This window comes from Phalacrocorax carbo, chromosome 1 (assembly GCF_963921805.1).
Source record: "Phalacrocorax carbo chromosome 1, bPhaCar2.1, whole genome shotgun sequence".
Classification (NCBI taxonomy): Eukaryota; Metazoa; Chordata; class Aves; order Suliformes; family Phalacrocoracidae; genus Phalacrocorax; species Phalacrocorax carbo.
In genome coordinates, this window is record NC_087513.1 from 119816330 (window position 1) to 119842604 (window position 26275).

Genomic DNA, 26275 nt, shown 5'->3' on the forward strand with positions numbered 1-26275 from the left:
AAGCCAGGCTCTCTTCAGGGGTGCCCAGTGACAAGACCAGAGGCAGTGGGCACAAACTAAATCACAGAAGGTTCCCTCTAAACCTATGGAAAAACCCTTTTTTCTGTGAGGGTGACCAAGCACTGGCACAGGTTGCCCAGGGGGGTTGTGCAGTCTCCATCCTTGGAGATATTTAAAAGCTCTCTGGGTATGGTCCTGGGCAGCTGGCTCTAGGTGGCCCTGCTTGAGCAGGGGTTGGACCAGATGACCTGCAGAGGTCCCTTCCAATCTCAACAGTTCTGTGAAGTGCCGCAGAGCAATAAAGACCGGGCTGCTCCAGTCCCGTCCCTGCCCCAGTGTTCAGGGGCAGTGTGCCAGTCTGTTGTACAGATTGACAAACTAAGCCCTTTCTGTTTCAGTCTTACCTGTTCAGCAAAATACATATTACTCTGCAAGCAGAAATGTGTTGTTGTGGAGGTTTTTTTCAGTTTATGTCTAACTTTGCAGGCCTCTACATGTAGACATGCTTCCAAAGATTCCTCTAACTCATCTTTTATTTAGGTTTTATTTCTGTATCTTAAGAGGAACAGGTGAAGAATCTATATTTAAGCCTAGTCTTCCAAATTTATTAGAAAGTATGCTGGAAATGCTAATTCCAAGTAACACAGAAAAAAGTGTACAGTAACTCTGTACTTAAAAATCTGTTGTATATTGTAACATTATTAATTTGTAGAAACAAATTGCTGAAATATCTGACAGTCTGTGCCAATAATAACATGTAATAACTGTGGGCAAACACAGCGTATTTTCTTTTTCACGTGATGGTTGTAAGCAATTCTTGCCAGATGGGCTGATAATGTTAATTAGGAGTTGTTGTGTTAAATGAGGCAGTATTTAAATTGGCAACTAATTTTCCTATCTATTAACCAGCTTGAAAAAGAAGAGCAGTTACCCAAATTATTTCTGGCTGCTAATCCCTAACAAGAAATGTAGCATTTCTTTGTATCTTTTTTAAAGCACTGTCTAGCAAATTATTTTCTGTAGGGTTTATTATGTGGGGGACAAAATAAGAAAAAGTTAAGAAATGTCACAAGTTCAGGGGTTGCTAGATGGGGTGGACTTCTACTAAGCCAATACATCGTGATGTGTGGTAACAGTTCATGAGCCAGTAATGGGATGCTTCTTATTTATAGTCTCTATATGTGAACAAAAAAAAACACTTTTACTTTGTGATGGTTCACTCTGTAGCATACTCTATCAAGCAGAGTAGGACTATAAGCCCTATTTTAAGTGTGTGTGTGGGAGAAATCATGAAGGCACAGCAGGACAATATTTTGAACAGCATATGAATGTTAGTTGTGTGGAATGGTCACTCTCTTTATTGGGAACAGAAGAGAAGTTAAAAGAAAGGGGCATCCTTGTGTCAAGTTAAAATCCCAGAGAAGGCATGATCGCTTGTAGTTTTCATCATGAACTCTTACGGAGCCATCTTCTTCGGTCTGCTGGCTTGTGCGATGGAAAGTATCAATCGCCTATCATTAAGACTTTGACTGAACCCCAGAGTAAATGTAAGGCTGAATGAGATTGTTATATTTATGGTGCGCTCTGTGCAAAACTTATTCCTTTCCCCCCTTCCCCATGCTTCAGCTGAAGCAGGGATGAAGAGCCAAATATGCTTTTACAGTCCAGTTTCTTCTGTCCAGTGGTGAAACTTCATTGCTTGACCTAAAAGGATCAGACCCATTAACTTTAAAAAAAACAAAACCAAAAAACTACAGTGGATTTTTCCATGGGCCAGTCTTTTAATGGGGATGAAGATTATCACTAGCTCAGTGCAGGTTACCCAGGAAATCACATCAAAAGCAACAGTGTGACAGGGTTGCATACAAGCCCGTGGATTCTACACCTGGAAAGGGCTGTGTATGCTGAATCACACAGAGAGCTGCTTCAAAGAAGTGCATTACGCACTTGTATCCTGTAGGTTTTGTTTTGTATATTTTTCTGAAAGTTACCAAAAACTCCTGGCCTCCAATTAAAACAGGCAAGAGAAACTTAAATGAAGTCTGAGGAGGGTGTAGATCAGAACAGAGGCAAAGTCTGTCTCTGCTGAAGGATGCTATCAACCCCTATGCAACAAAAATTGAATGATTGCTACATTTTATTACTTTTCCTTGAAAATGTCAAGGAAGTCACTTTCTGAATGCATGGTGGGATAACTACAAATTGCTGTTCAACAGGCAGTTAAATGAGGCATAGATAATGCCTAGTGTTGATGACGTCGCATTGACGCCACTTGCTGGAACAGATAGGATAGGTGCCTGAACCACAGTCAGATGAAGCTTTGTTGAATGAAAAAAGATGACAGATCAATAGGCATATTTTTTTCTGGTATCAAAATACAACAATATTCAATGATTGAAAGCTTAAAAATATTAAAGACATAGTGGTAAGTTAAATTACTGAAGTGGGTTAGCATACAGTAAGTGCTGTTTGATGTTGGCACTAAATCAAGCACTTGAAAGTTTGAGGGATCCTTGATGTATTGACAATGTGTTTGACTTCCAGTTGAAACAAATTATTACGACTGGGTTTTTTTCATTGTACCCCTTCAGAGTAGAAAATATATAAAACGCATTGCCTAAGGAGGCTTCTTTTCCCAATGTTCCTGACTTTCAGTAAACAGTTTTGGATTTATTTCTTTTTATAAGCACAACTTAATGGCAGATAGAGAGGAAATCTTACACCCTATCTAAGTTTGCTGTGGTGGAGGTGGATGTTACTCACTTACTCCATAGCTAGGGATCTTTATGAACCTCTTATTAATATTCATGCTATTTCCATATAGGAAATGCATCCAGCAAAATAATATCCAGGTATGATTCTAGGTGCAGATTTTACCTCCCACAGCTGTGGTAAAGGTGACCTTCAGGGGGGAAAAAAAAAAACCAAACCTTTGCATTTGCTGTCTGCTTTCTGCTATATAGGTCTGAAATTGAAGTTGGAAGACAGAATAAAAGAAACCCCAAGGCTTTCCTTCTGTGCCTCCAAAAGTGAACAGAAAGTAGTCTTTCATTGTTTTTCATGCTGAGCACGTGATCCATCAGCAGTCTTTGGGCAGTTTTTCCACCATAGCCTCATTCAGCCGTGTGTCTCTGACCTTAGCTTTTGCAAAATCAGACTTCATCTGACACTTTCTGACAACACAGGGTGATCGCTAAATAATCAGCTCTCAGTGAGAGGAAGTGATTCACTCAAGGTGGCTGTAATAAACCCAAGGAACCTGCTCCGCCTGCCCGCAAGAACTCTGATTCACCATCTCTGGGGTTTCACGAGGAGGCAGCTGAAGAGGATGCTACCACTGCTGTTGGCTCTGCCTCGGCATCAGGGTCTTCTATACCTGTGGCAGAAAAGTAATGGCACAGAGAAGTGTGACCACTCTCCAGCTGTCACAGTGCATAGCTCAGTGAATCAAGCTGAGGAGCTGTTGATTTTGGTTTTCGTTAGTAAGCCTGTCGGTACAATGCAGTGTCAGGGGAGCGAGCAATGTGAGGAAGTTTGGCTTCATCTTTTGGGAGAGGGCAGGGCTGACCTCTACAAATGGGGCAGGCCAGGCAGCCCTGGACCATAGCTCCTTCGGTTGCCGCTCTGTGACTCACCAGATCTTGCCTGAAGCTCCCCCAGCAGCACCATTAACTGGCAGCGGGCAGTATGGAATAAAGTAGGCTCCAGTGGTGACAACATGAAAGAGGTTCTTAATGAGATGTGAAAGCACTAAAGAAAATTCAGACCCAAAGGGTAGCCAGGAGAGAAAGAGAACTCAGTAAGTTATACCCACCCCAAAATGAGCTGCTAATCACTGGCGCTATTGTGAGGACTACAATAAATCAGTGTCTGCCCTGGCCGCCTGCCTCTCTTTATGCACAAACATGCGGACAGAGAATGTCAGCCTCAATAGCGATCTGTCATGTGAATGCTGCTGTGTCCGAGTGGGCTGGCACTTGCATGGTTAGCTAGCTTTGTTGTTTGTTGTTGTTGGGTTTTTTGGTTGGTTTTGTTTTGTTTTGTTTTTTGGTGGGGGTTATCTATATTCTTTTGGAAATGTTGATTTGCTCTCTACTGTGGGTAGTAAATTTGCCCTTTTCTTCAGTGATTTTTGAATTCTGTGATGATAACATTGTATTTAAGGTGTGGGGGTAAAATATCTTTCATACATGTCATATTTAGTGATTGGGTTTTTGTTTGTTTTGTCGGGTTTTTTTCCAAGTCCTCCTCCGTGTATGGTGTCATGCATATTACTGAAGCTAGGGCAACACCTACACGTATTTATGCAGCTGATGTATAGTGCCCATTACCCAAGCATCACAGACTGTCTTGGAAAGGCTAATTAATTTAAGCCCTGCAGCACCCCTTTGAGGCAACTTTTGTTGGTCCTGATAGATGCACGCATTGTAGCTGCACTTTGTTATTTATTTTTAATATGATTTCTATCCCGGGGGGTGGAGGCGGGGAAATGAACTGTTCTTACTTTGTTAGGTACTTGACAAAATGTTAGGCTTTTGATATCGTTGAAATAAAGTATGTTGGCAAACTTTGGATTTTATTGCAAGGCATGCCTCAGATGTTCTTATATTCTTTTAAAGCCTCAGTTCCAGGAGCTAGGTGAACTTGCAGATTTCCTTCTGTTTTTTAAACATCTGTGTCTAGTTCATGTGGTTGCAAAATAAATTTTAATGTATTGTCTCCACTTAATCAAAAATCTGGGACGCAGTAAGGCACTTGACTAAGGTTGTGGGTTTCTTTCTTTTTAGTTGTAAAATTTTTCCATGTTTAGGACTGGGAATACCAATTACAGAGTGTGCATGCAGTTCAGAAGAGAGTACCACGGATTCCTAGTTGATTTTGTGTTCATGTCTTAATTTCAGAGCTCCTTAGTCCCATACGATATTATCTAGGTAAAACAAGGGTAATCATCTCCTCCCTTCCCCTCTGTGTGTAAACCAAAGATGTTTTTGAACACCAGCTCATGGTTTTTTTTTTTTGGTCTATGCTCAGTCTTAAACTTATCAAAGAAGGATTCAGCACACCTTCTACAAATGCTTTATTCTCCTTTATCTTTACTTGTCTTTTGAGCTCAGCCCTGTTTCTCTACCTCCTTTGTCAACACTAAACTTGTTTCCCCTATCATTCTCTCTTCCCCTTCCCATGTCCACTTGCAGTGCTAGATCCCTAGCTACCTCACATCTTAAGGAGAATGATGAGGACTACCAAAGCAGCTGTTTCAAGCTGGCTTTAAACCACAGACAACCTAGTCCTCATGCCTCACTCCATCCTACAGGAAAATTCTTAATTCCTTAATATTTTTCTGGGGAGCAGGTGTCCCCTTATTGCCTAGGGCATAATTTTACAATCATTTTAAGCCAACCTGAGACCACACTGTCACTAAAGGAGTCAATCGCCCTTTTCTAGTATCTACTCCTACCATCTCTTTTCAAGTAACTGTCTGATATGGCAAATTGCTAATTTGAAAATTTTTTTTTTCTTGGTAACTGTATGTGAGGAACCTGATCTGATTTGCATCACAGCCTCATGAACACAAGTGCTTATGCCAGGAAGCCCTGGGAAGCATCCGGCCAAGAGCAGGGGAGAAGTGTGACCACTGCTTTTGGTAGCAGTACAGTCTCTGACTGACGTAAATTGTCATTTAGTGCCACCTGTAGTTTCAAGGTCTTGCTGAAAGAGGTGATCCTGCCTCTGGCTGCTTACTCCCATGCTGTTACCTTCTGATTTGTGCTAGCACAAACCATCATGCAGCCGTGGTGAACCAGCCTGCTAACCTGAGCCAAATGGGAAAGGAGGCATCTCGTTTTGTCTGTGTGGTTTTGTTAGGCAATTTTTGGCCTAAATCAACCTCCCAATTAACCGACCAAGTGGCCCCACTCTTAGGCCACCTTTCATTCCATGTTTTCCACAGTGTTTATAAATCTGCCATCCTCCTATTTAAAGGCTGTGAAAGCTGTGGTAGGTTGCTGCTGCTCGGGACGAACTGGGCAGTGTTCCTGTGCTCTCCAAGCCAGCTCTCTCCAGCTTTGTGCTTCTGCCTATTTCTGTTCAGTCTTGCACTCAGCCCCTACCTAGAAACCTCATTAGCTTTAAGGCAAACAGTGCTTTAAACAGTACGCAATTCAGCGTGTGACCCGGACAAGCCAGGTTGCCCAGACACATGGGTTGGGCCAAAAAGAAATTTGAGATGGTCATGAGTTTCTCTGCTGTGTGATTATGAGCTAGTCAAGTTTTCCCCCTTCCAGGAACATGACTATTTTAAAGCATTTCGGGGGCTACAGCAGCATATCTTTCCCAAAAGTGACACTTTGTATTCATTTTTCAGGGCAACTTTCATTGTAATTTTAAAACTGAAGATAGTTTAGGCAAAAACTTTAATGAATTTGTTGTTTGTTTAGCTGGATATGAAAAACACCTCTCCTTTCTTCTGTTTCGGCAGTTAAATATTCTGGTTGACACTGGGAGCAGTAATTTTGCTGTAGCAGGTGTGCCTGATCCTGATGTCACCTCCTACTTCAATACCAAGCTGTAAGTACTTGTTCTGCACGCCGTGATGGGTTAGGGTGTCTTTTAGATTCTGACTCCTCCACACAAAAAATGGATGGTAAGGCAGTTCATGGGGCTCCTGTGACATCCCATGAGAGTGGCATGTTTGTTGCCTGAATGGGAAGATTTGCCTCGCCTGATGCAAAGCTCTGCCTGACACCATGAACAGTCCCACTGAGCTCTGAGCATAGCTCTGATTAGAGCTGGAGATAAAAGATGATATGATTACAGGGTAAAATCACACCAATTTTGGTCAATTTCTTATCCAAAAGTTCTTGGAAGGAATTAAAAGTTTAAATACACTTTCCCTTTGTTTAAAAACAAAAATTAAAGCCCAGTAACTGTATCTGTTACCTGACATTTCATCCAAATTACTCAAAAGCTGATTTGTTGTTTAGTTTGGCCAAGGGCCTCAATCGCTTGGTAATCTGGAGAGACACTGCTGAATCTGGTTGTTTATAAGATACAACTTGGTGGTTTTGGTGCTTGTTATGTATTGAATTTGCTGTGTTTAACATGAACTGACATTAGTCACAGCCAAGCACAGCTTTGTCTGTCTGAGTCACTCTCCCTCCTTTCTTCCTTCCTTTCTGCCCTTCTCTAGTTTCAATTATTTCAGGTAAACTTCTCCAAAACACAGTGTCTATCTTTAGCTGAAGCATATGGATAAAAATACTTAGAGGACTGGGAGGCTGGAGAGTACCACCATTTTTATTACCTCTTTATTTATTTTAGCATGGGGTTTTGCACTTTTCCAATAGATGCACTGGTAATGGAGGGAAAGTCAGTATTTCCATGCTGCTTACTAGAATAGCCTTACCTCCTGTCACACATTCAGATGTTAATGGAGATATTTTACATCTCACTCTGATATGACACAAGTCTGGAAAGCCCAGAATTTGCACCTGAAAGCCATTTCTGCACTACTGCAGAGTTTTACATGCCAGCTATCCCCTTCCATAGGTAGTGGCTAGAGGAAACTTAATTGCAGGAATTAAAAGCACAAGCATTCCTTCTTCCTTTTCTCTTAAGTGACATTATGTGGTCAGGAAGGGCAAGGCCTCTCTCATAAGTACCATAAACCATTAGAAACAGCAGCAATGGCAGAGGTTGTGTGTTCAGAAAGGCTGTGACAGGTTGAAGGTTACAGTCTCTTACCAGTGTTCTCAGTATATGCTGTGTTTTGAGAACTCTGATATAAACCTAATAATGAAACCTTGAAATTTGGGCCATGAAGAGTTAAGGGTGCTTTGTAAAATTATTCAAACTCAAGTCATGATAGTCCAGAGCAATTGCAATAGCAATTTCTGGTTTGGGTTGGATTGATGGAGTACTGCAATATGCTCAGAATAAAGTGCAGCCATTAGCATGCTTGAACTTGGCTACACCATGCTTCTTCCACTTTAAATACTTCAAACACATTTAAATAAATGTCATCTGGGAGGGATCCTGCCCCCACTGAAATCAGTTACATTTTTAAAATGTTGTTTGCAAGAAACCTCTGTAGGTCATCTAGTACATACCCCAAATGAGGCAGGACTGTCACCAGCTCAGGTCAGTCATGGCTGAGTCCAGCCAAGTCCTGTAAACCTCTGAGGATGGAGAATCCACGCTCTCTCTGGACAATGTGTTTCAGTGCTGTGCCACACTCTCCTGTGGAGGCAATATTTCCTATTGCCCAACCTGAACCTCACAAAATGTAACTCATGGGCGTTGCCCCTTGTGTTACTGCCTGGCACTGCAGAGAAAGGTTTGTTTGTGTTGTCTTTGTATCTGTCTTTCAAGTTGTTGTAAGCTGCTGTGAGATCTCCCCTTTGCCTCTTGTTTGCAAAAGCGAAGCCCAGCTCCCCTCAGCCTCTTGTCACAGGTCCTGTGCTTGTGGGACCTGACCTATCTGATAGCCCCCTGCCAGTCCCTCTTCTCTTTCTCCAGATCCCTGTTGAACTGGGTTCCCACAACTGGCGACAGTCTATTCCAGGTGTGGTCTCACCAGTGCTGACCAGAGCAAGAGAGCATCTTCCTTGGATATGTTGTCCATGGCCCTCCAAATGTGGCCCGGTGTAAAGTTTGCTGTATGCACAGGGCGAGTATGGTGTTGGCTCTTATGCAGCCTGGTGTCCACCATCACCCCAAGTCCTTTTTGGTTCTTTTCAGTTGCTTCTCAGTCTGCCCTGATGCATGGAGTTGTTTCATCTCAGCTACAAAACTTTGTGCTTCTCCTTGTTGAACACCATGAGGTTTCTGTTGGCCCGATACTCCCATTTTTCAGGGTTCTACTGGATTCAAGCTCTATCGTTCAGCATGTCAGCTACTCCCTTTAATGTAGTGTCCTGTGTAAATCTGCTGAGGGTGCAGTCTGTCCATTGTGTAGGTTCTTGAGGAAGATGTTGAACAATTTTTCTTCCATTCACAACCCCTGGGGCACTATGCTTGTCACGAGCCTGATGTTGAGCCATTGGTCGCTGCCCTTTGGGCCCAGTGGCCTAGCACGTCTTCAACCCATACAGTGGTCTGTTTGTTCAGCCCTGCATCATCAGCTTCCAAATGGGAATGCTGTGGGAGATGGTCTCAAAGCCTGACTGAAATGAAGATGTGCTACAGGCAGTGCACTCTTCTCATCTATACAGCCAGTCATCTTGTTGTAGAAGGCAACGAGGTTGGTCAGGTACGATATACCTGTGAAATTCTTCATTGAATGTCCATGATTACCTTCTTGTCCTTCATGTACTTGGGAACAGATTCCAGGAGGTTGTTCTCTGAGACTTTTCCTGACCTGAAGTAAAGCTCAGTGGCCTAGAGTTCCTTGGAAATCTGCTGCTCATCTCTTTTTGTGACTGGCCTTATGATAGCCTTTTCCCAGCAGTCAGGTTACCTTCCCTAGTTGTCATGGTTTTGCATAGATGGTAGACAGGGGCCTTGATATCCCATCAGCTGGATCTATAAAATTACCTGAGTGACCTTTACCCATGTGTAAATGAGACAAATGACCTATGGGCACTTTTCTTCCACACTACGTGGAACACTTCAACATTAGATATAGAGGTTTCCTCTCATTTGGTAATCATCCCTGCAGTTTACCCTGTATTCTCATTAAGTGCTTCCATATCAAAGTCATAAACCACAAATTGAAGATGAGGGAAAAGAAGGATTAGTAATTTGTTAAGTTAATGGGACTGAGTTATAGATATGTACATATCAGAATATTAATATTGGGTCGGAGAAAGAGAGTGATGAGTCTGAATTTCCTGATTGACACGCTCTTAGTTTAATTTTATTCAAATGGTCAAAATCTGAAATCAAATGCATGATTGTTTTTTGACTGAAATTGAGGATGGTGCATAGGAAAGGCATTATCTTCTTTTCAAAGGACCCAGAGAGTGTGTTGTTTAGGGTGTGGTGTGTCGTTCTTAAGCAATTTTAGAACTAGCTTGTTAAATGATGTTGTGTGTTATGTAATTCATGTCGTACAATTCTATTGCTTAATTATATGGGTCTTTCTGTACAAAACTGATAAAGCTGTTGTCATGAACTTTTTCACAACTTGGGCTTTTGAGTGGCTCTGACAAAACTTTGCTGTGAAAAGTTCTGAGTCTGCTGTGATGACTATGATATGTAAGGTTTTGGGAAATGGCCTAATTTGTCCTGAACTGAAAAGAAATCACAGAATTTGTTTCTCATGCTGTTCAAAATAACAAGTAGTTTTTGTTAAGTACGCTACTTATGATACAAGATCTATGTAAACAGATGTATAAAGGGATTTTTACACTTGAAGATAAATTATTGGTGGTGGTTCTGTAGCGTTATGCGAGAGTGACATATGCAGGGCTATCAGTATTCAGCAACAGTATTCAGTTTTATTTCAGTGTGAGTACGACTGCCTCACCATCTAAAGCTTCAAGAGCAAACTGCTCAAGAGTTGATTGTTCCAAGAGATGGGTAAGAAAATTATGGGGAATAAGTTGAGATAATACAGTAAGGTATGTACCAGCAAGCAAAAGTAAGCTGCTGCTTTGCAGTATGATCCTGCGAGTTTGGTTGTGTATACTGTACAGTTTATTGTTTCAGGTAAATTATAAACTTGTTCCAGAACACCTGCAAATTAGATGGGACTTCTTGCTTAAAAATCAATAACTTATGTTGTGTAATAGTTTGCATTTTCTTACAGTTGTTGGCCCTGAATCACTTATCTTGTGCCATCCATCTATCACTCTCTAGGAGATCAAAACTTCTGTTCAGACTTTTTTTGCCCATTGCTGTTTCCTGTCCTTTCTTTGCCATTGCTGTGTGTGGAGACACTGATTTGGTGCTTAGGAAAAAGGGAATGAGTAAGAAGGAAAATCTGAAGTCCTGGTTTGTTGCAGAGCAGCAAGTGAGCATGGAATTATGAAGGAATCGCAAGTGTTTGAGGTCAGTGTTAAGCAGGGCTTTCTGCATAGTGGATTTACTGTTGCCATGTTGAGCTTCCATCAAATGAAGCATGATGTAAGAAACAGTATTTTGGCTATGTTTTCTTCAGTGCTATATGCTAGTAATGCTGGTAATAAGGAGTAACTCTACATGAGAAAATGAACCCATTGCTAGTTTTGTCAGCTGAGGCTTGAGATCCGTTTGAGGACCATGTTGCTGTTGGCTGCTTTGGAGAGAAGGTAGCAATGAGGAAGGAGAGGGAGGGAGTAGTGGCGCTACAGCACCATAACTCAGGAGCCTTTTCCTTGCCCCTGGCTAGGATACACTGTGTCCTGCCAGAAGAGTTGAATTTCTCATTTTCTCATTGTAGTCACAATGGCTTATCTGGAATTTTTTGTGCTGTGTGTTTGTTGAAAACACTCAGCCTGTGACTTAGAACAAGTCTCTAGTTTTGACCTCTAAAGAAGTTTTCTTCCTTTGGATCAGTTTGCTGGAAAAACACAGGTTGATTACAGCCAAGAAGATAGAGCAGGAAGTGGTTTTTCAGAACAGAATATAATTAGTGGATATTGGTATATCCTCACAAGGATCATGTGAGATCCCTTCCCACACTGTGTATTTTGCTCCTTGAAGGAAATAACAAGGCCTTCTTTTCAACATGACATCTGTGCACTTTACAAATGAGGTGAGTACCCTCATACCCATTTCTGCATGGGGGGAAGCTGAAGCACAAGGGGTGAGGAAGTGACTTGTCCTGCCTTTCCACAGGAAAGTTCACCAGCCATGCTGGAAAATGAACCCAGTCTTTCTGTGTCCTGTTCCACAGCTCAATCCATCAAGCTGTTACCACCGCTTACGGAAGAAGACCTATGTGCTGCTGCTGGTCACACAGCATCTGTATCTGCAGATTCACTTTGCTTTATTCTCCCAGCACTCACTCTTCTCTCTGATTTCAGATGTTTCCTCTTCTGTTGCACAGCCAGACACTTTTCTACATGAAGAACCCTGTATTTTCCCTTCCTTTTCCTACCCCCCCAGTTTCTCATATGTCACCAGTTATTCAGACTCTATTTTGATTTATAAAATGTACTGCCACTATCACAGTGGTTGTCTGAAGACCCTGCCTGAGCAGAGATGTTCCTTTGTCTAAGTTTCATAGAAATGCAGAATAATGCAGAAAGATAAAACAGCAGTAGCAGTACAAGTGACCAGATACAGGCAGTAACAGTATATCTGGAATTCATGCATTTTGAAATATAATCTGTGGGGCCTATTATCTCCTGTATTTCTGCTGTCTTGCATGTTACAAGCCACTGAGCCCTGAAGACCCTTGAAGGGTTAGGTGTTGGGAGTGTCAAGGACTGCTTAGGGTTAGAGCCTGGCCTCTTTCTACTCCCTCCCTCTCTTAGCTAGGAAGAGGATCAGTTGCACGGTCCGTATGGTCAAATTGTCCCTCAAGATAAAGTGCCTGCTCGAATGGACGGGAGTTGTCTGGGTTGCCATCTAAAGGTTTTTCCCCTTAATAGGCAAAATCATACCGACTTCATTCTGGTGAGCTCAGGTACAGGGTGCTGTGAAGCCACTTCATGTGGCTGTTTCTGTCAGAGCAGCTGTTAGATTAAATCTGGGTTGATAAAACTGTCCACACTTGATAAATCACCTGCACTTCCTATTGTTTTACACACATGTAAAGGTGGTATTTTACACCTACTTTTTTTTTATTTACTTTTTCAAAAGCTGTCAAATGAAAAGTTTGTTCAGATGAACTGAGCATGGTCATCTGTCCCTTCAGAAGGGGAAGATGTATGCCGAGGAATGGCACCAAAATAAATTGTAAGAGATCTAGAGCTTTTGTAGTTCTTCAGTAGTGGTGTGAGTGAAAGATGATTGTTATATTTATACTACAGGATTTTAAAATGAAAAATCTATTGGGTTTTTTCCTAACAATTCTGTTAAGCCTTCTAAACAGGATTCTTTTGCTTTCTTTGCTTGCCATACTTAACTGCTCCTTTGTCTTTGCTGCCCTGGTCTAGAAGGAACTCCTCCCTTTCCTCCTCCAAGTCAGTGAATCTTTTGTTAATAATATCCAAGTCTGCTTACTTCCCAATAGATAGACCAAAAGCAGATTTAGAAAACCTGTGTCTTACTGCTGATACTCACAATAATATTCCAATTTACCCAAAATGGATTTTTTTAAATAATATTAAAGAGGTATTAGTCTACAGCTATTCAGTTAGCTTGGCATTTCAATTTTAGATTTTAATTCAGAAGCATTTAATTTCATAGCACCACTTAATACTCCAGTTACAGTATTGCTCCTATTGTGATGGACCAGTCTGAGACAGGGAGACATTGCAATAGATGGCATAATATCGTAGGTTAAAAAAAAACAAACAAACAAAAAAGACACACATTGTGAAGATTTGAGTCATTGATGGCTTCAGGATAAAAACAGGGCCTCAAGATATTTTTTTTATTACTGCTTTTTTTTACTGCCTTTACAATCCACCCCCCTTCTTCTGTGAGTTTATGTGATCAGCTTTGCAGACTTCACTTTTTTTCCTCTCTGGGAAAAATTGAGATTGAATATATTCTGTTGTTTTTCATTATAAATGAACGGCTCCTGCATAAGTGTATCTTTTCATTTTAAAGGTCAAGTACGTACAAATCTCAAGGGATTGATGTCACAGTTAAGTACAGTCAAGGAAGCTGGGCTGGAGTGCTGGGTACAGATGTCATTACTATCCCAAAAGGAATCTATGGCAGCTACACCGTCAACATTGCTACCATTCTTGAATCGGAGAATTTCTTCCTACCAGGGGTTAAGTGGCACGGGATTCTTGGTCTTGCCTACGATGCCTTAGCCAAGGTAAATCATCCTTGCCCCAGCTATTGTCTTTCACAATGACAATAAATAGAAATCCAACTATTAAAATAAAGTGAGCAGATGATATGTCAGCATTAGACTCTTCCCTTCCAACCACTCTTTCGTATTAATCCTTTGTGGTTGTTCCAGAAAAAATAAATCAAGTTGTGATGGTACCACAGTCCCATGTGAGGATTTTGGCTTTTCTGGTGATGAAGGCTTCAATTTTAGCTCCTCTGCAATGAATAAGCTTTTACAGAGCTTGTAGTACCAAAGTATGGGAGTAAAGGATTCTGATATGAGTGTGGAAGACGTGTATTAGGGCTCTGATGATCTCCCTCAACACTTGTCAATGGACTGATGAACTTACTTGGCAAAGCCGTTGGCAGTTCCTCCTAAGACATTCTCCATTCAAGTAAAAGTTGAGATGGAGAGCATATATGGGTAATTTCAGCACAAATTTTAGCTACAGTGTTTTCATTAACATAGAACCAAGCACATCCTGTTCTTGTGAATGTAGGAAATTCAGACAGAAGTTTAAATTAAAACCTAAAATTTATAGTAAAAAATTTATAACCTTATAATCCAAAACTGAAAACATTATTGGAATACTACACAATCATAGTTTTCAACCTACACGTAACTGTCTGAGAAAGTCACAAATTGAGATATATTCAATTAGAACAAATGATTCAATACTGCCTGCTTCCTGTGGAATTAAAATGCTTTATTCAAGAGTTCCATGATCATTGTATTGACTTCTGACATATTTGCTGTCATACGCTGTCAACAGACAGAGAAGAGCTGCTTCTCAGACTCTGGTTTGGGCAAATATTGTATTCAAGGGCATTTATTTTTCCCTTCTTCCGAAGACTTGAGTGTTTTTGGCTTCTGAGTCTGCTCTGTGCTTTGTGTAGTAAGAGCACTTGGCACCTTGCAAGCTCACCAGAGTCTCTGCCTGTCATGAGATGTATCTGCACAGAAATCTGAATTACAGTGAGTTTGCAGTACTCTAATAACTGCAAACACAAGCATCATATCCAGTGTAGGAAAGAACCTGCTGACCAGTAATCAGCTGAAGTGAGTGTGCTTGGATGTGTTGTTCTTTAAAAGAAGAGGAAATTAGGGCCATTGAATTCGAAGTTCATTAAAATTCAACTATATTTAAAACTGAAAATTCTTGCTTTAAAATTCCGCCTTTTAACTGTGGAAAGGTGGGAAGGGCAAGTTACATTTGATTGTTCTAATAACGTAAAGCCTTTTCCAAACAGAAAGCATCGGTGAGAGTTTCTGCCTGAAACTGAAACTAGTATTTGAGTTTGAAAACTGCGGTTGAAAAATGCTCTCATGCTTTAGGGATTTCTGTGACAGTGGTCAAGAGTAAAAATGTTTTTGAAAAAGAGCAGAAACAGAGAAATGACAGATGTTGGGGTTTTTAATGACTTATTATCTCTAGAATTTTCATCACCGGGTTGTCAGAAATTCAATTTACTTGTGAAAAGTGGTCTTGTTTGAATGATGTGCTCATTTCTGCAAAGAAACATTTTAATGAATACTTCTGCAATTCTTTTGTTGTTTTATTTTGTTTTTCAACACCTTCAAGCCTTCAAGTTCCGTGGAGACGTTCTTTGATTCTCTTGTGAGACAGGCAAAGATCCCCAACATTTTCTCCTTGCAGATGTGTGGTGCCGGACTGCCTGTTTCTGGAAGTGGTACCAACGGAGGTAGTCTTGTGGGTATCTGTCAATCTGAGAGGGAAGATGTATCTTTGTTAATCTCTCTCCCTCTTTTCTATGACTATCCTAATTTTTCCAAATTTAGTGTGTAAATATATGAAAAGTTTTATAATTTTTTTAAATAAAAGTTAAAGTTAAGCATTTAGGCAAAACTCAAGTGTCTATTTTTACTCTCTGGTCTTTTTTCTCTCTCAATTTTGAGTAAACTTCTGCATTTCAAGTTTAATTTTAATAAAGAAAACCATAGATGATGTGTTCCCTCAAGGCAGATTCTGCTACCTTTCTTAAACTGAGTAGGCCCTTACTCAGCTGCTAAGCTTGTTCAAACTCATCAAAATGCTACAAGAAATTTTTTACATTATGTGAAAAGGGGGAGAGGAATCAAGGTTCTTTTCCTTTTTTTTTTTTTTTTTTTCCTTTTTTGTAGACAACATACCAAAGGAAACAATCTGAAAAACAGATCTTTCCCTTGTTCTTACTCTGAGAAGTCTTTCCATCAGTTTTAGTGGGACCAAGAATTGGCCTTTATTTGGATCATGAGTTAATTATGCTGAAATAAGCATATCAGCACAGGCATTAATCACAAATAGTTATTTTGCTGTAAATGTTAACCTGCTTGAGATTGGTGAAGCCAAGAGAGAACTCACTTATGTTAGCTTACTTCAAAATCTGATCGTCTAGGGTACTCCCAGTCAGCTTCAACATAAGTCCTGATGGAAGCTAACAGTGAGAGCAATGATGGAATGGTCATACTCCATTTTTGATGTGTGTAAGAAAAGCGAAATGTTCTGAAGCAGTATTACGGCTTTTCTGATCTGATAAAGTGCATTTTTGATGTGCAGGTTTAATATGCTGTCCCATTTTTATACATTGCCTAGATTAAATCACTGAAGATACTGTTTTGATTTTAAACAGTGGAGCTTTCATAAGAGAATCAGTGTGAGCTTGTAGATGAAGATGCTGGTAATTTGGCCCAATATGGGAATTCTGTCTGACTGAAGTACAATCTATTCAACATCTAGATGTTTCATACTGCTTTATTATTGACAAAGAACTTGTCAATAAAATCCTTACAAATGGTGCTAAATTAAAATTTTTATGCCCTGTGTATCACAATTAAACATTCCCCTTTTTTCCTGTACTTGCCCCAAAACTAAACAACTGGGATTTTAAAGTGTGTAAATTCTGTTCTCCTTTCCCTTAGGTTCTGGGTGGAATTGAACCAAGTCTGTACAAGGGTGATATTTGGTACACACCAATCAAAGAGGAGTGGTATTACCAGGTTGAAATTCTCAAACTGGAGGTTGGAGGACAGAACCTCGAATTGGACTGCAGAGAGGTATTTGTGATAATGTGTTTCTGTCTGTATAAAACACAAGTTTGGTTAAGAAAAACACTTAATTGATCAGTTTTGTCTTTGCAAGCAAATGTGTATTGCAGCATCCTCTGAAAATTAAGGCTGCATGGTAAGTTTGACAGGAAATGAACAAGCCATGTGAAATGCAATGTGTACATCAAGCATGCTAAAATTGCTTCGGAGAGGACTTTAAAGTCATTGATAGTATTTTCAGTAAGTTAGGGACTAAGCTACAATTGTCAAGTGAACAGTCCACTGAAAATAAGTCTGCTGTGGTTTGGGAGGGCTCAGTCTCTTGACTAGTTTCAATTGAAACGAAGGAGTCTAAACGCCAAAGATGGTGCATGGATTTAGGGAGTAACTGTCTTTAAACAACTACAGTTCGTGGTTTTCTGTCAAACCAAAAGACAAACCAAAGGGTTTTAAAGCAATTCTGGTCAAACAAAGAAAAGGGAAGATTTTTTGATTGACCCCTGTGGCAATGTCTAAGCATGTAATTCACTATGGCAGCGGGCAGGTGTCATCCTGGGATGCTTCCCAAAGTATCTCATCCTGTGGCTCCTTTTTATTTTTGTAATCCAATTTTCCTCACTTCAGCCTTGCTAGTTATTATACCTGATAGATATGTTTTCTGTTTTTATTAGGAATAATGTTCTGCTATCTCTGGATCAGTCTAATGAGACTGGTTTGTTGCAGTTTTTATTCCAAAGATGTTTTTTTTTTTTCTGGAGGATATGTGTAGATGTGTGTATTTCATTTGTTTCTTACTATTGCTTGTTGCTATTCATGTTTTGATTTTAGTTCTATAATTTCAATGCCCTGTTTTCATTAGACATCTTAAATTTATCTTATGCTTCTTCTCTCAGTTGGAATTCATTGGGACATGACAATTCTAAAGTTTTTATAGTTCATACAAATTAAGTGAAATTCACTACAAAAATCTTACATGTGCATAAATATTATATTTCCATACAAAATATGGAAATAATATTGCCATACAAAAATATTTAAAATTAGTCATACTGCCTTTCAACTTAATAAGCAAAATTAGGTTTATTTAAATGCCTCTCTCTATTATACTGTTAGGAAAGCAAAATCGCTGGTAAATGTTTGTGTTTGCTTTTCTTTCTTGCCTTAAAAAACAGTCAACATGTTTTTGAAGAGGAGCCCTTGTACTAATGGCCTAATATATGCTGTTTCCAGAAACAACTCACTTAAAAACCTAGTGGTGTTATGAAAGTTTCCTGTTATTGTCGCTCTTTTCTGAGCCAGGGATTGCTTTCACATTGTACACATTAGCATAGTATGCTAGTCACTGTTACAGAAGGCATCATTCTGTTCTTGATCAAAGGCGATCTTCCTGCAAAAAATTTAGAGGAAGAACAGTAAATTAGAGCTAGTATGATTAAAGTTTGGTTAGTTAGGGGCTTGCAGAGGATGCATAATTCACTGTATAGGATGATGAACCATGCACCCTCTCTCCTCTTAGTTGTTTTCTAGGAAATGGAACATTTTTTGTAACCGTAACCAGAGACTACTCCTTTCCTTGCAAGGGAAACGTAGTCCCCTTGCTTCAGTCCCGGAATCTGCCCAGTGTTACACTGTAGCTGTGGCCTTGAGCCTGGCAGAGCCAAGCACTGAGCTGCCAGCAGTGCATGCCGCATAGGGTGCACTGTTAAATATTAACTGGGAAGGCTAAGAAAGCAAGAAGTTACTGCCCACTGCAAGTACACTGTACACAGCATGAAAATCCAGGTGCTTAGTCCCTGGTGCTGAGTGATCCTGCTGCTTCAGGCGTTTTGCATGGTTTTATGCTAGTGATTGACCATCTTGGCTGTGCCTCCTACCTCGCTTTTTTCCCCAAGGGTGGCTCTCCAGAATCCTGGCCGTTGTGTGTTTGTGGTACAAACCTGTTGAAATGGATTCCACAATGCCTTGATATTCCTCTTGACTCTTTGGGAGTATTTCTGAGTGTATAGTAAATGGTTTCCTGTTTGCTTTTCCTTCAGCCCTGCTTGGCAGCCTGTAGCATCCCTTCTTTCAAACAGAAAAGAACTAAGTCAGAGTTACTTTTCACTTTTTGGTGGGTTTTATTTTTGTCACTGTGCTAAAGATATTCCATATGACTTGGTAACATCTAAACCAATGTATTTTAAATTCGCTCACTTGTTGTTCAACCTCTTCATAAAAAGCTTATGGTGTATATTACCTTGTGTCCTATGATTATGCCATAGAAATGTCACTACTAAGTTATTGATCCTGCTGCCTAAGCTGGTAACAAAAGTAGTTAATACAAACAGCTGCCACTGCTACTTGCCTTTTTTTTTTTTTTTCTTCCCCCACAATTCATCATAGTTTTTAAGGAGTTAATGAAGAAATATGTACCTTTTAAAATGTTTATTCTTAGTTTACTGTATCTGAAGTTTGCTGAAATCTCTTAATCTGGGGGTTGAGGCTTTAGTAATGAAAAGAAATGTTTGCTTAGGGTTTTTTAGTGCAGATTTTGAGGCAGCAAGATTGAAATGTCAAGTTTCTTTTTTGTTTTAGTGATTTTCAGCAGTCAAGAGAGAAAGGTGTGGCATTTGTACTCTTGAGCTAGTACTGAGCATGACACGTAATGAGGCCTAACGTTCCCTGAGCAGTCTTGAAATAGATATGCCAGTCATTAAAAGTAGGCTGCTGTATTGTGTGTAAACACGAGTTGTTTTCATGATCACAGAGACCTTGATCCAGAGCTTGAACATATATGTAAGCTACATCAACATGTTTAGCATCTGTCTGCACTGACCGTGAGAGTGCTTTTGCCCAAAGCATATGGGAGGTAGAGTAGATTAGCTCACAGCTCTGTGAAGGGCTGGGCTTTACTTCTTTTTACAGTGGTTTGGCTATTTGCAACAGCTGTGGTGACACACAGTAATTTCTTGAGTGGTGCAGATAAACTCACCCTTGTGTCTAGGCTGACCTTATCTTGCTTTTGCTCTCAGACTTCATTTGAATTCAAGCTATCCACTCGAGTGAGCTGCTGACAGGTATGACATGCAGGTTTGGGAACACAGCTACCAAAAAGGAACAACTTTGTTATCGTTATGAAACAGTGGAATCTGCATTACATTAACTACAGTGTGTAACTTCTCTCCTTTTTTTCCCCCCTCCCTAGTATAATGCTGATAAAGCAATAGTAGACAGTGGGACCACGCTCCTCCGTCTGCCCCAGAAAGTCTTCAGTGCTGTTGTGCAAGCAATAGCTCGCACATCCCTGGTAAGTTAATGTCACTAAATCTGCTCAAAATGTTAAATTCCTGTTAAATGGTCCCTTGATCTTTGAAAGGAGTGTCATCTTTGCTATCTACTTTGTAAGTCATAGGGTTTTAACCTGAGGGGAGCAGAAGCTTTCCTGGTCTACTCCTGTTAACAAGTGAGAAATGACTGATAGTCTTTGATGGAAACTGAAAAGGGAAAGGAGGTGAAAAGGGAAAGGGAAGAGGGAGAAGGGGTTCCAAGTACAGGCAAGAAGTGTGTGCATGGAAATGCATCAGAAATAATGCAGAGATGGAATATTTTGTTCTAAGCATTTCAGAAACGTGGACATAAACCCTGTTGCTCTGGTTCAAAGTATTAAGAGTGCAAAAATCAGTCTTTTCATACAAAATGGGGTGTTTATAAAGTAAGAAGAACATGCTACTGCAAGCAGTTCCTTTACAAGTATAATGCTTATTGTTGTATAGAATGGATGCCATTCATTAGGGTTATTCATATCAATAAAGCTGCTTTTGACCTTCATTATTGAATTATTCATGTTTAAAAGCATCTTTCTTTGGAAATAGAGTGGGCTTTAGAAGTAGGGCATGGGGATGATGGATTTCTCTGAGCGTAGGGTAACTGAAGCAGCATTTTCTGGTTAATAAAAACTATTAATAAATCTGGGTTGAATATAATGAACAGTGCCAAGAAGGTTAAAGATGAAGAATAAAACCCAGATATTTCAATGTGAACAGTTTTAATATTTTTGTCATGGATTCACAATCAGACAACAGTAGTCATTGGAAATCACAGGAAATACACAGGAAATAACTGGACTATCGGCCAGCTGCCCAAAAGACAAGAATATTTGCCTGTATGCTGATAAGTCAAAATGGAGATCCTTTTTCTACCTGATTGAGAGCAGAGATTTGGCATGAAGTGTTCTTCACTGCCTGCAGGTGTCCAATATCTGAAATAAATGTACCAGTTATCTTATGTAGCTCAGCCTCCCTGGTTGAAAAGTTCTTCTCTTTGCAAAGCACTTAAGTATTGACTGGAACAATTTCAGTCGATGGGGGGGGGGAATTGAAAGAAGCCTACCCAAGAGCTCTTGTAATGGCACCTTGTGCATAGGACATCCTCCTTTGAGGTGGGTCACAGCGGTACACACTCCTCTCTGATTTTGGTCAGGACATTTGAACTAGGGCCTTCCACATAACAAGTAAATAGTCAACTGATCGATAAGATATTAGAGCGGAACCACTCACTCGCTGTGCTTAATGGTTTTTGTTCTTCCTATTAAAAATGCATAAACTAACTCTTCTCTTTTAGGGTTTCTTTTTAATCTCAAGGACCTTGCTGCTGTACCCCTTTCCCTCCACACACACTGAAAATTACTTTCACAGCTCTAAACAAAAAAAAAGGTAGTCTATTAAATATAAAAGTACCTGCAAGAGGTAAGGATCAGATTCCAGCTGTGTAGGAGCAATGTCAGGAAAATGGGTATTTCTGGCAATTGTACCATGGCATCACACCCGTACTTTTAGCGCTCTGTGCTTCTGGCAGACTACATACCACTGAAACATAAAATCATCTGCAGTAGTCAGACATACTTCTCTGACCACAGGTGAACCAGGGTAACCAGTTCCTGCTCCTAGCAGCTTGTTATGAGCTTCCCAGCAAGACGTTATTGCCCCCGCAGGTATACTGGGATAACTGCATGTGAAGCGTTCCTTTATTCAGCTCCATTAGAGACCAAGGCTGTGAGCTTTATGCTCCTTTGTGGTGTAGATTGTTTTCTAAACCTTGCTTATTTGAACTGAAGTCTTTTAGGGAGCAGCTATAGATGCAGTTTGATGTTGGCAGGTCTGAAGGATGGTGATTTTGGCAGATGGGCAGAGATAAGCCACAGAGGGGTGGCAACCAATACACCTCACTGAGCTGAAGTCCGAACAGCATGTCTACTCATGCCATTAATATAATGCTAAGTTAGTAAGTTGAAGAAAGGAAGGCTCAAATAAACCTAAAATCTTTATTTTAATAGCCTTTTAGGTATCATACAGCCAAATCCAGCCCCCCCACCCCAGTACTTTCCTCAGCATACAGAAGTAAGGGAAATGCAATGCACTAAGCAGTCTTTCTGGGAAATGAAAGTAGGCACTTAAAATAGAACACTTTATAGACTTGGTCTGCCCAATCTGGGTGCTGTCTTGCAGTTTTTCTCAGATCACAAGCTATGCTTTCCAAGAGAAAATGGAAAGAGAGGAGAACTAAATTTTTCAGCAGGTCTGGCATGGGACATAGCTGTGACGGGCAGAGCGTTCTATCCCATGCCAAGAGATGTACTTAAGCGTGCGTTGAGGGTTAAGGGTAAAAGCAGTCGGTTTGTGATTGTAGGTCTCATTGTGTGTTTGCATGAGTGTATGCTGGTTGTTCCAAGAATAGAGATGAGCACCTGGAAGTATTAAGTCTCTAATACTGTGCATCCCTAACAAATATTTCATTGGCAGGTGGGTGGGGTGGGGTGAATACTTGTCACCTGTAAAATACCATATAACTAACATATGAGCTGATGTTTACAAAATAGTCAATATCACAGATAAATACAAATAAAAGGAGTGGAGAGGCTGGATTCCACCTTTCTTCTTTACCCAAAAGGGAGGCTTTGGCTGTGCAGTGTCAGAACAAGATACTGCCTTGGATGTTGTTTCACATGGGAATAAGAACCAACACAAAGTAATACACTCAAATAAGGAAGCATTTTCCTCTGATCTGGCAGCAGGTCAGCTTCAGGGAGCATGCACATTAGGCAAGATGTTTGTCTTGGGCAAACAAGCTCTGTTGGGGGTTGCTTTTTGCTTTGTTAGTGCCATGGATATATTAAGAAGTTCTGTTAATCAATCTTATTTCAAAATCATGTCCAGTTGTATTGGTAACGAGTAGCAGGGCAGCAAGAGGCAGATGAACATGTTTCTTTCCATTGACTGTAGCAGACTTTGCCTTAGATGCCAGGAGGTTTTGGCTTAGCCCTTGGCTTCAAAACCCTAAAGTTGAGTAAGAAGCTGCAGGAATGTGAGGAAAGGAAATTACTCTATTGCATATTCATGTGGTTTGTATTTTGGTTTGTGCTTTTAAAAAAATGTCTGCTGCTTCAAGACGTTGGCATTTGGTCAGATCTGTTCAGAGAAGAGGTAGATAGGTAGTAAAAGCCCATTGATGCTTTGCCTCTTTGCGATACTGATTGCTTAGGGAGGTCACACGTGTTCATTGCAGAAGTGGAAGTAATGAGACACAAATGGGGAGGGAAGGGAGAGCTAAACTTGGTTTTGCCTCTTATCCCTTCTTCCAAGTCATAATGGGTTATGACACACCTCAATTTATGCGTTGGTGCTTGCTTTGATCCTTGAAGAAAGAGCTCTTTGTCAGACTTATGCTCATGTTTGAATTTCTGCATGGGACTGGAAGAAGTATCGAATAGTGGTAGTGATCATTTACAAAAATCTATCAAAATGTATGTAATTTGTATGTATCACTTTTTTTTTAATAGATACAAGAATTCTCTTCTGGTTTCTGGACTGGTTCACAGCTTGCATGCTGGGATAAAACTGAAAGACCCTGGTCCTTATTTCCCAAGCTCTCCATTTACCTGAGGGATGAAAACTCCAGTAGGTCGTTTCGGATCTCTATCCTACCACAGGTCTCAACCTTTTTTGTTTATTCAGTTATGCATTTATTTTTACTATTATAAAGCACATGCTCTTAAAAAATATGAGCTATTTTTAACAGTAATAGAGAATGGGCTCATTGCATGCAAGGGAAATCTTTTTAAATTAAATTTTTAAAATCAAATTTTAAGTAGGGAAAATAGCAAATTTGTCAAACCTAAAATGAAAAAAGAAAAACACAGTTTCCCTCTGACTGCAGTCCATGTAGTTGGAAATGAATTTTTCAAATTGTCAGGAAAAATAGGCAAGTTTTTGTTTTGTTTTCAAGAGCTTTAGCCACACTAGATGTCAATACAGAATGTCTCTGTTCATTTTGATCTTGTCATTTTGGGAAGCAAATTGATTTGTTTTTCGTGGCATTCTGAGTTGGAGTACTTCTGAATATGACAGTCTTGGCAATGAGCCTATGTGATCTCTTCACTAGTTTCTGTAACTTGATTAGTTTATATTTTTATTAATATTCCATCCCAGCTTTTAGAATATGATATGCCACTTCTACTTTTCCTCTCCAGCTTCCCTTCCCAGTATAGGTGCAAACCAGGCTGGTATCCTCTAACATTACTAATCCAGCCTTTTACCTCAGGGAATGGTCAGGAGCAAAGGGAAGAATGAACCTATTAAGTACATTTTAACTTGAAATATAGTAAGGTCTTACAATAAGCTTTTTCTGTATTGATCATGTAGCTTGGCAATCTTTCGTCTTCCCTGAAGAGACAACTGGTAAAATGTGACTTGAATTTATGAATCTAGAGCCTTGAAGCTGACACTGCATGCTCTCTGAATCAATATCCTGATAATTTTTAAAATAATAAAATTATTCTCTAATTTGAGTTCATATCCCAAATTCTTTCTCAGCTATCATTCCCCCCTGGAAAATACAATAAAAAGTGGCTCTCAAGAATTTGCGGTTGACCTTCACATAGTGACTGACTGTGTTCAAATTTAAGCTTAGAATCCAAGAGCTTTACCTCTTACCTGCATGTAAGCTTTGACCAGTTTTAAATCATGTACAGAAATCTGTTTGCCCCTATTCATTCTCTGTTTCCAGTGGAGTTTGAGTGCGTGAATATAAAAACCAAAAGGTCTGAACTTCTAAGTACTGTGTTCTGTTGCTTCTTACACTCTGGCTTGTTGTTTTGTTTTGTTTGTTTGTTTTAATAGCTTTATATTCAACCCATCCTTGGAATAGGAGAGAATTTACAGTGCTACCGATTCGGCATCTCTTCCTCCATGAATGCTCTAGTTATTGGTGCTACAGTCATGGAAGGCTTCTATGTAATATTTGACAGAGCCCAGAGGAGAGTGGGCTTTGCAGTGAGTCCATGTGCAGGTAAGAGAAATATTGTTCAGGACTTGGTGAGTGAGGAAACACCTGCTCTCTCAGAGAAACACCTTTGCCACTTATCTGATGGGGAAAAGTGTGGTTACTCATGAAGTGTGAAGGGTATATTTTTAAGCAACCTCAAGCTATTCAGATTTCAAGGGGAGAAAAAAAAAAGGCTGTATTGCATGCAACAGTCTTTTGGCATGAAGTAAATCAGCCTCAGCTGTGGGTATCTTAGTTGTGTTCTTTTCTCCGAGAGATCTTTCTGAGACATCTGTCTCTGTGTGCGGTTTCCCCAACAGTCGCATAGGACGAGTCCCTGTTTTTAATGGAGCTTCATTTTTGTGTAGTTCCTGTTCTAATTTCCAGATAAATGGATTCTTCAACTAACTTTCGCAATGTGCAGTGAAGTACCTTGCTAGTGCTTTTCTCGTAATGTAAATTGTGCCTTTTCAGCCTCTTAGAAATACTCAAAGAAAGAGCCAAGATGAAAATGGGACTCAAATTAAGACTTGTGGTGTTTGTATTGGTTCTAAACAAATCGTTTTCTCAGTGTAAAGAGAAAGCCATTAATTTTTTAATTAGCTGCTGAGGAAATGTGAAAAAGCTCATAATCTTTGGCTAATTTTTCAGTGCTGGTTAACTTTCTTGCTTTTTAATGATTTCTCTTAACTCACCAAAGGTAGCTAAAACCAAAAGTTTTGGGATTTCCTCCTCTTGTTGTTGAGACATTCCTTTGGCACCACAAGGACATACAAGTGGGAGAGGAGGGAAAGGATGTGCACCCATATGCAAGTCTCTGTCCCAAACAGAAGTGGTCTGTGCCCTGAAAAATGTAACATTATCTGAGATTTGCATGAGAAAAGGACTAAGACTGACATGCTTCTTTAATCCCCAGTATTTATGTTAGAGAGGGTAAGGGCAGTAAGTACTTGAGTGCTTAATGCAACCAGGTAATTGAGGGAAAAAAGAGAGATACTAGCTAACTGAGTTGTAGCTCCAGGGCATTTTAAAAGCGCTTTTTTTTTTTTTTAA

At 40.1% G+C, this 26275-nt stretch overlaps 1 protein-coding gene across 1 annotated transcript in view; it reads left to right on the forward strand.

Moving 5' to 3' along the window:
- BACE2 (beta-secretase 2) overlaps nucleotides 1–26275 on the forward strand; it is a 54686-nt gene that overhangs the window by 16025 nt on the left and 12386 nt on the right. Inside the window, exons 2-8 of the mRNA XM_064472113.1 lie at nucleotides 6479–6567; nucleotides 13645–13861; nucleotides 15462–15590; nucleotides 16799–16933; nucleotides 20109–20210; nucleotides 23739–23888; nucleotides 25078–25246. Coding sequence (XP_064328183.1) covers nucleotides 6479–6567; nucleotides 13645–13861; nucleotides 15462–15590; nucleotides 16799–16933; nucleotides 20109–20210; nucleotides 23739–23888; nucleotides 25078–25246 — 991 coding nt within the window. The remainder of the gene's footprint in view (nucleotides 1–6478; nucleotides 6568–13644; nucleotides 13862–15461; nucleotides 15591–16798; nucleotides 16934–20108; nucleotides 20211–23738; nucleotides 23889–25077; nucleotides 25247–26275) is intronic.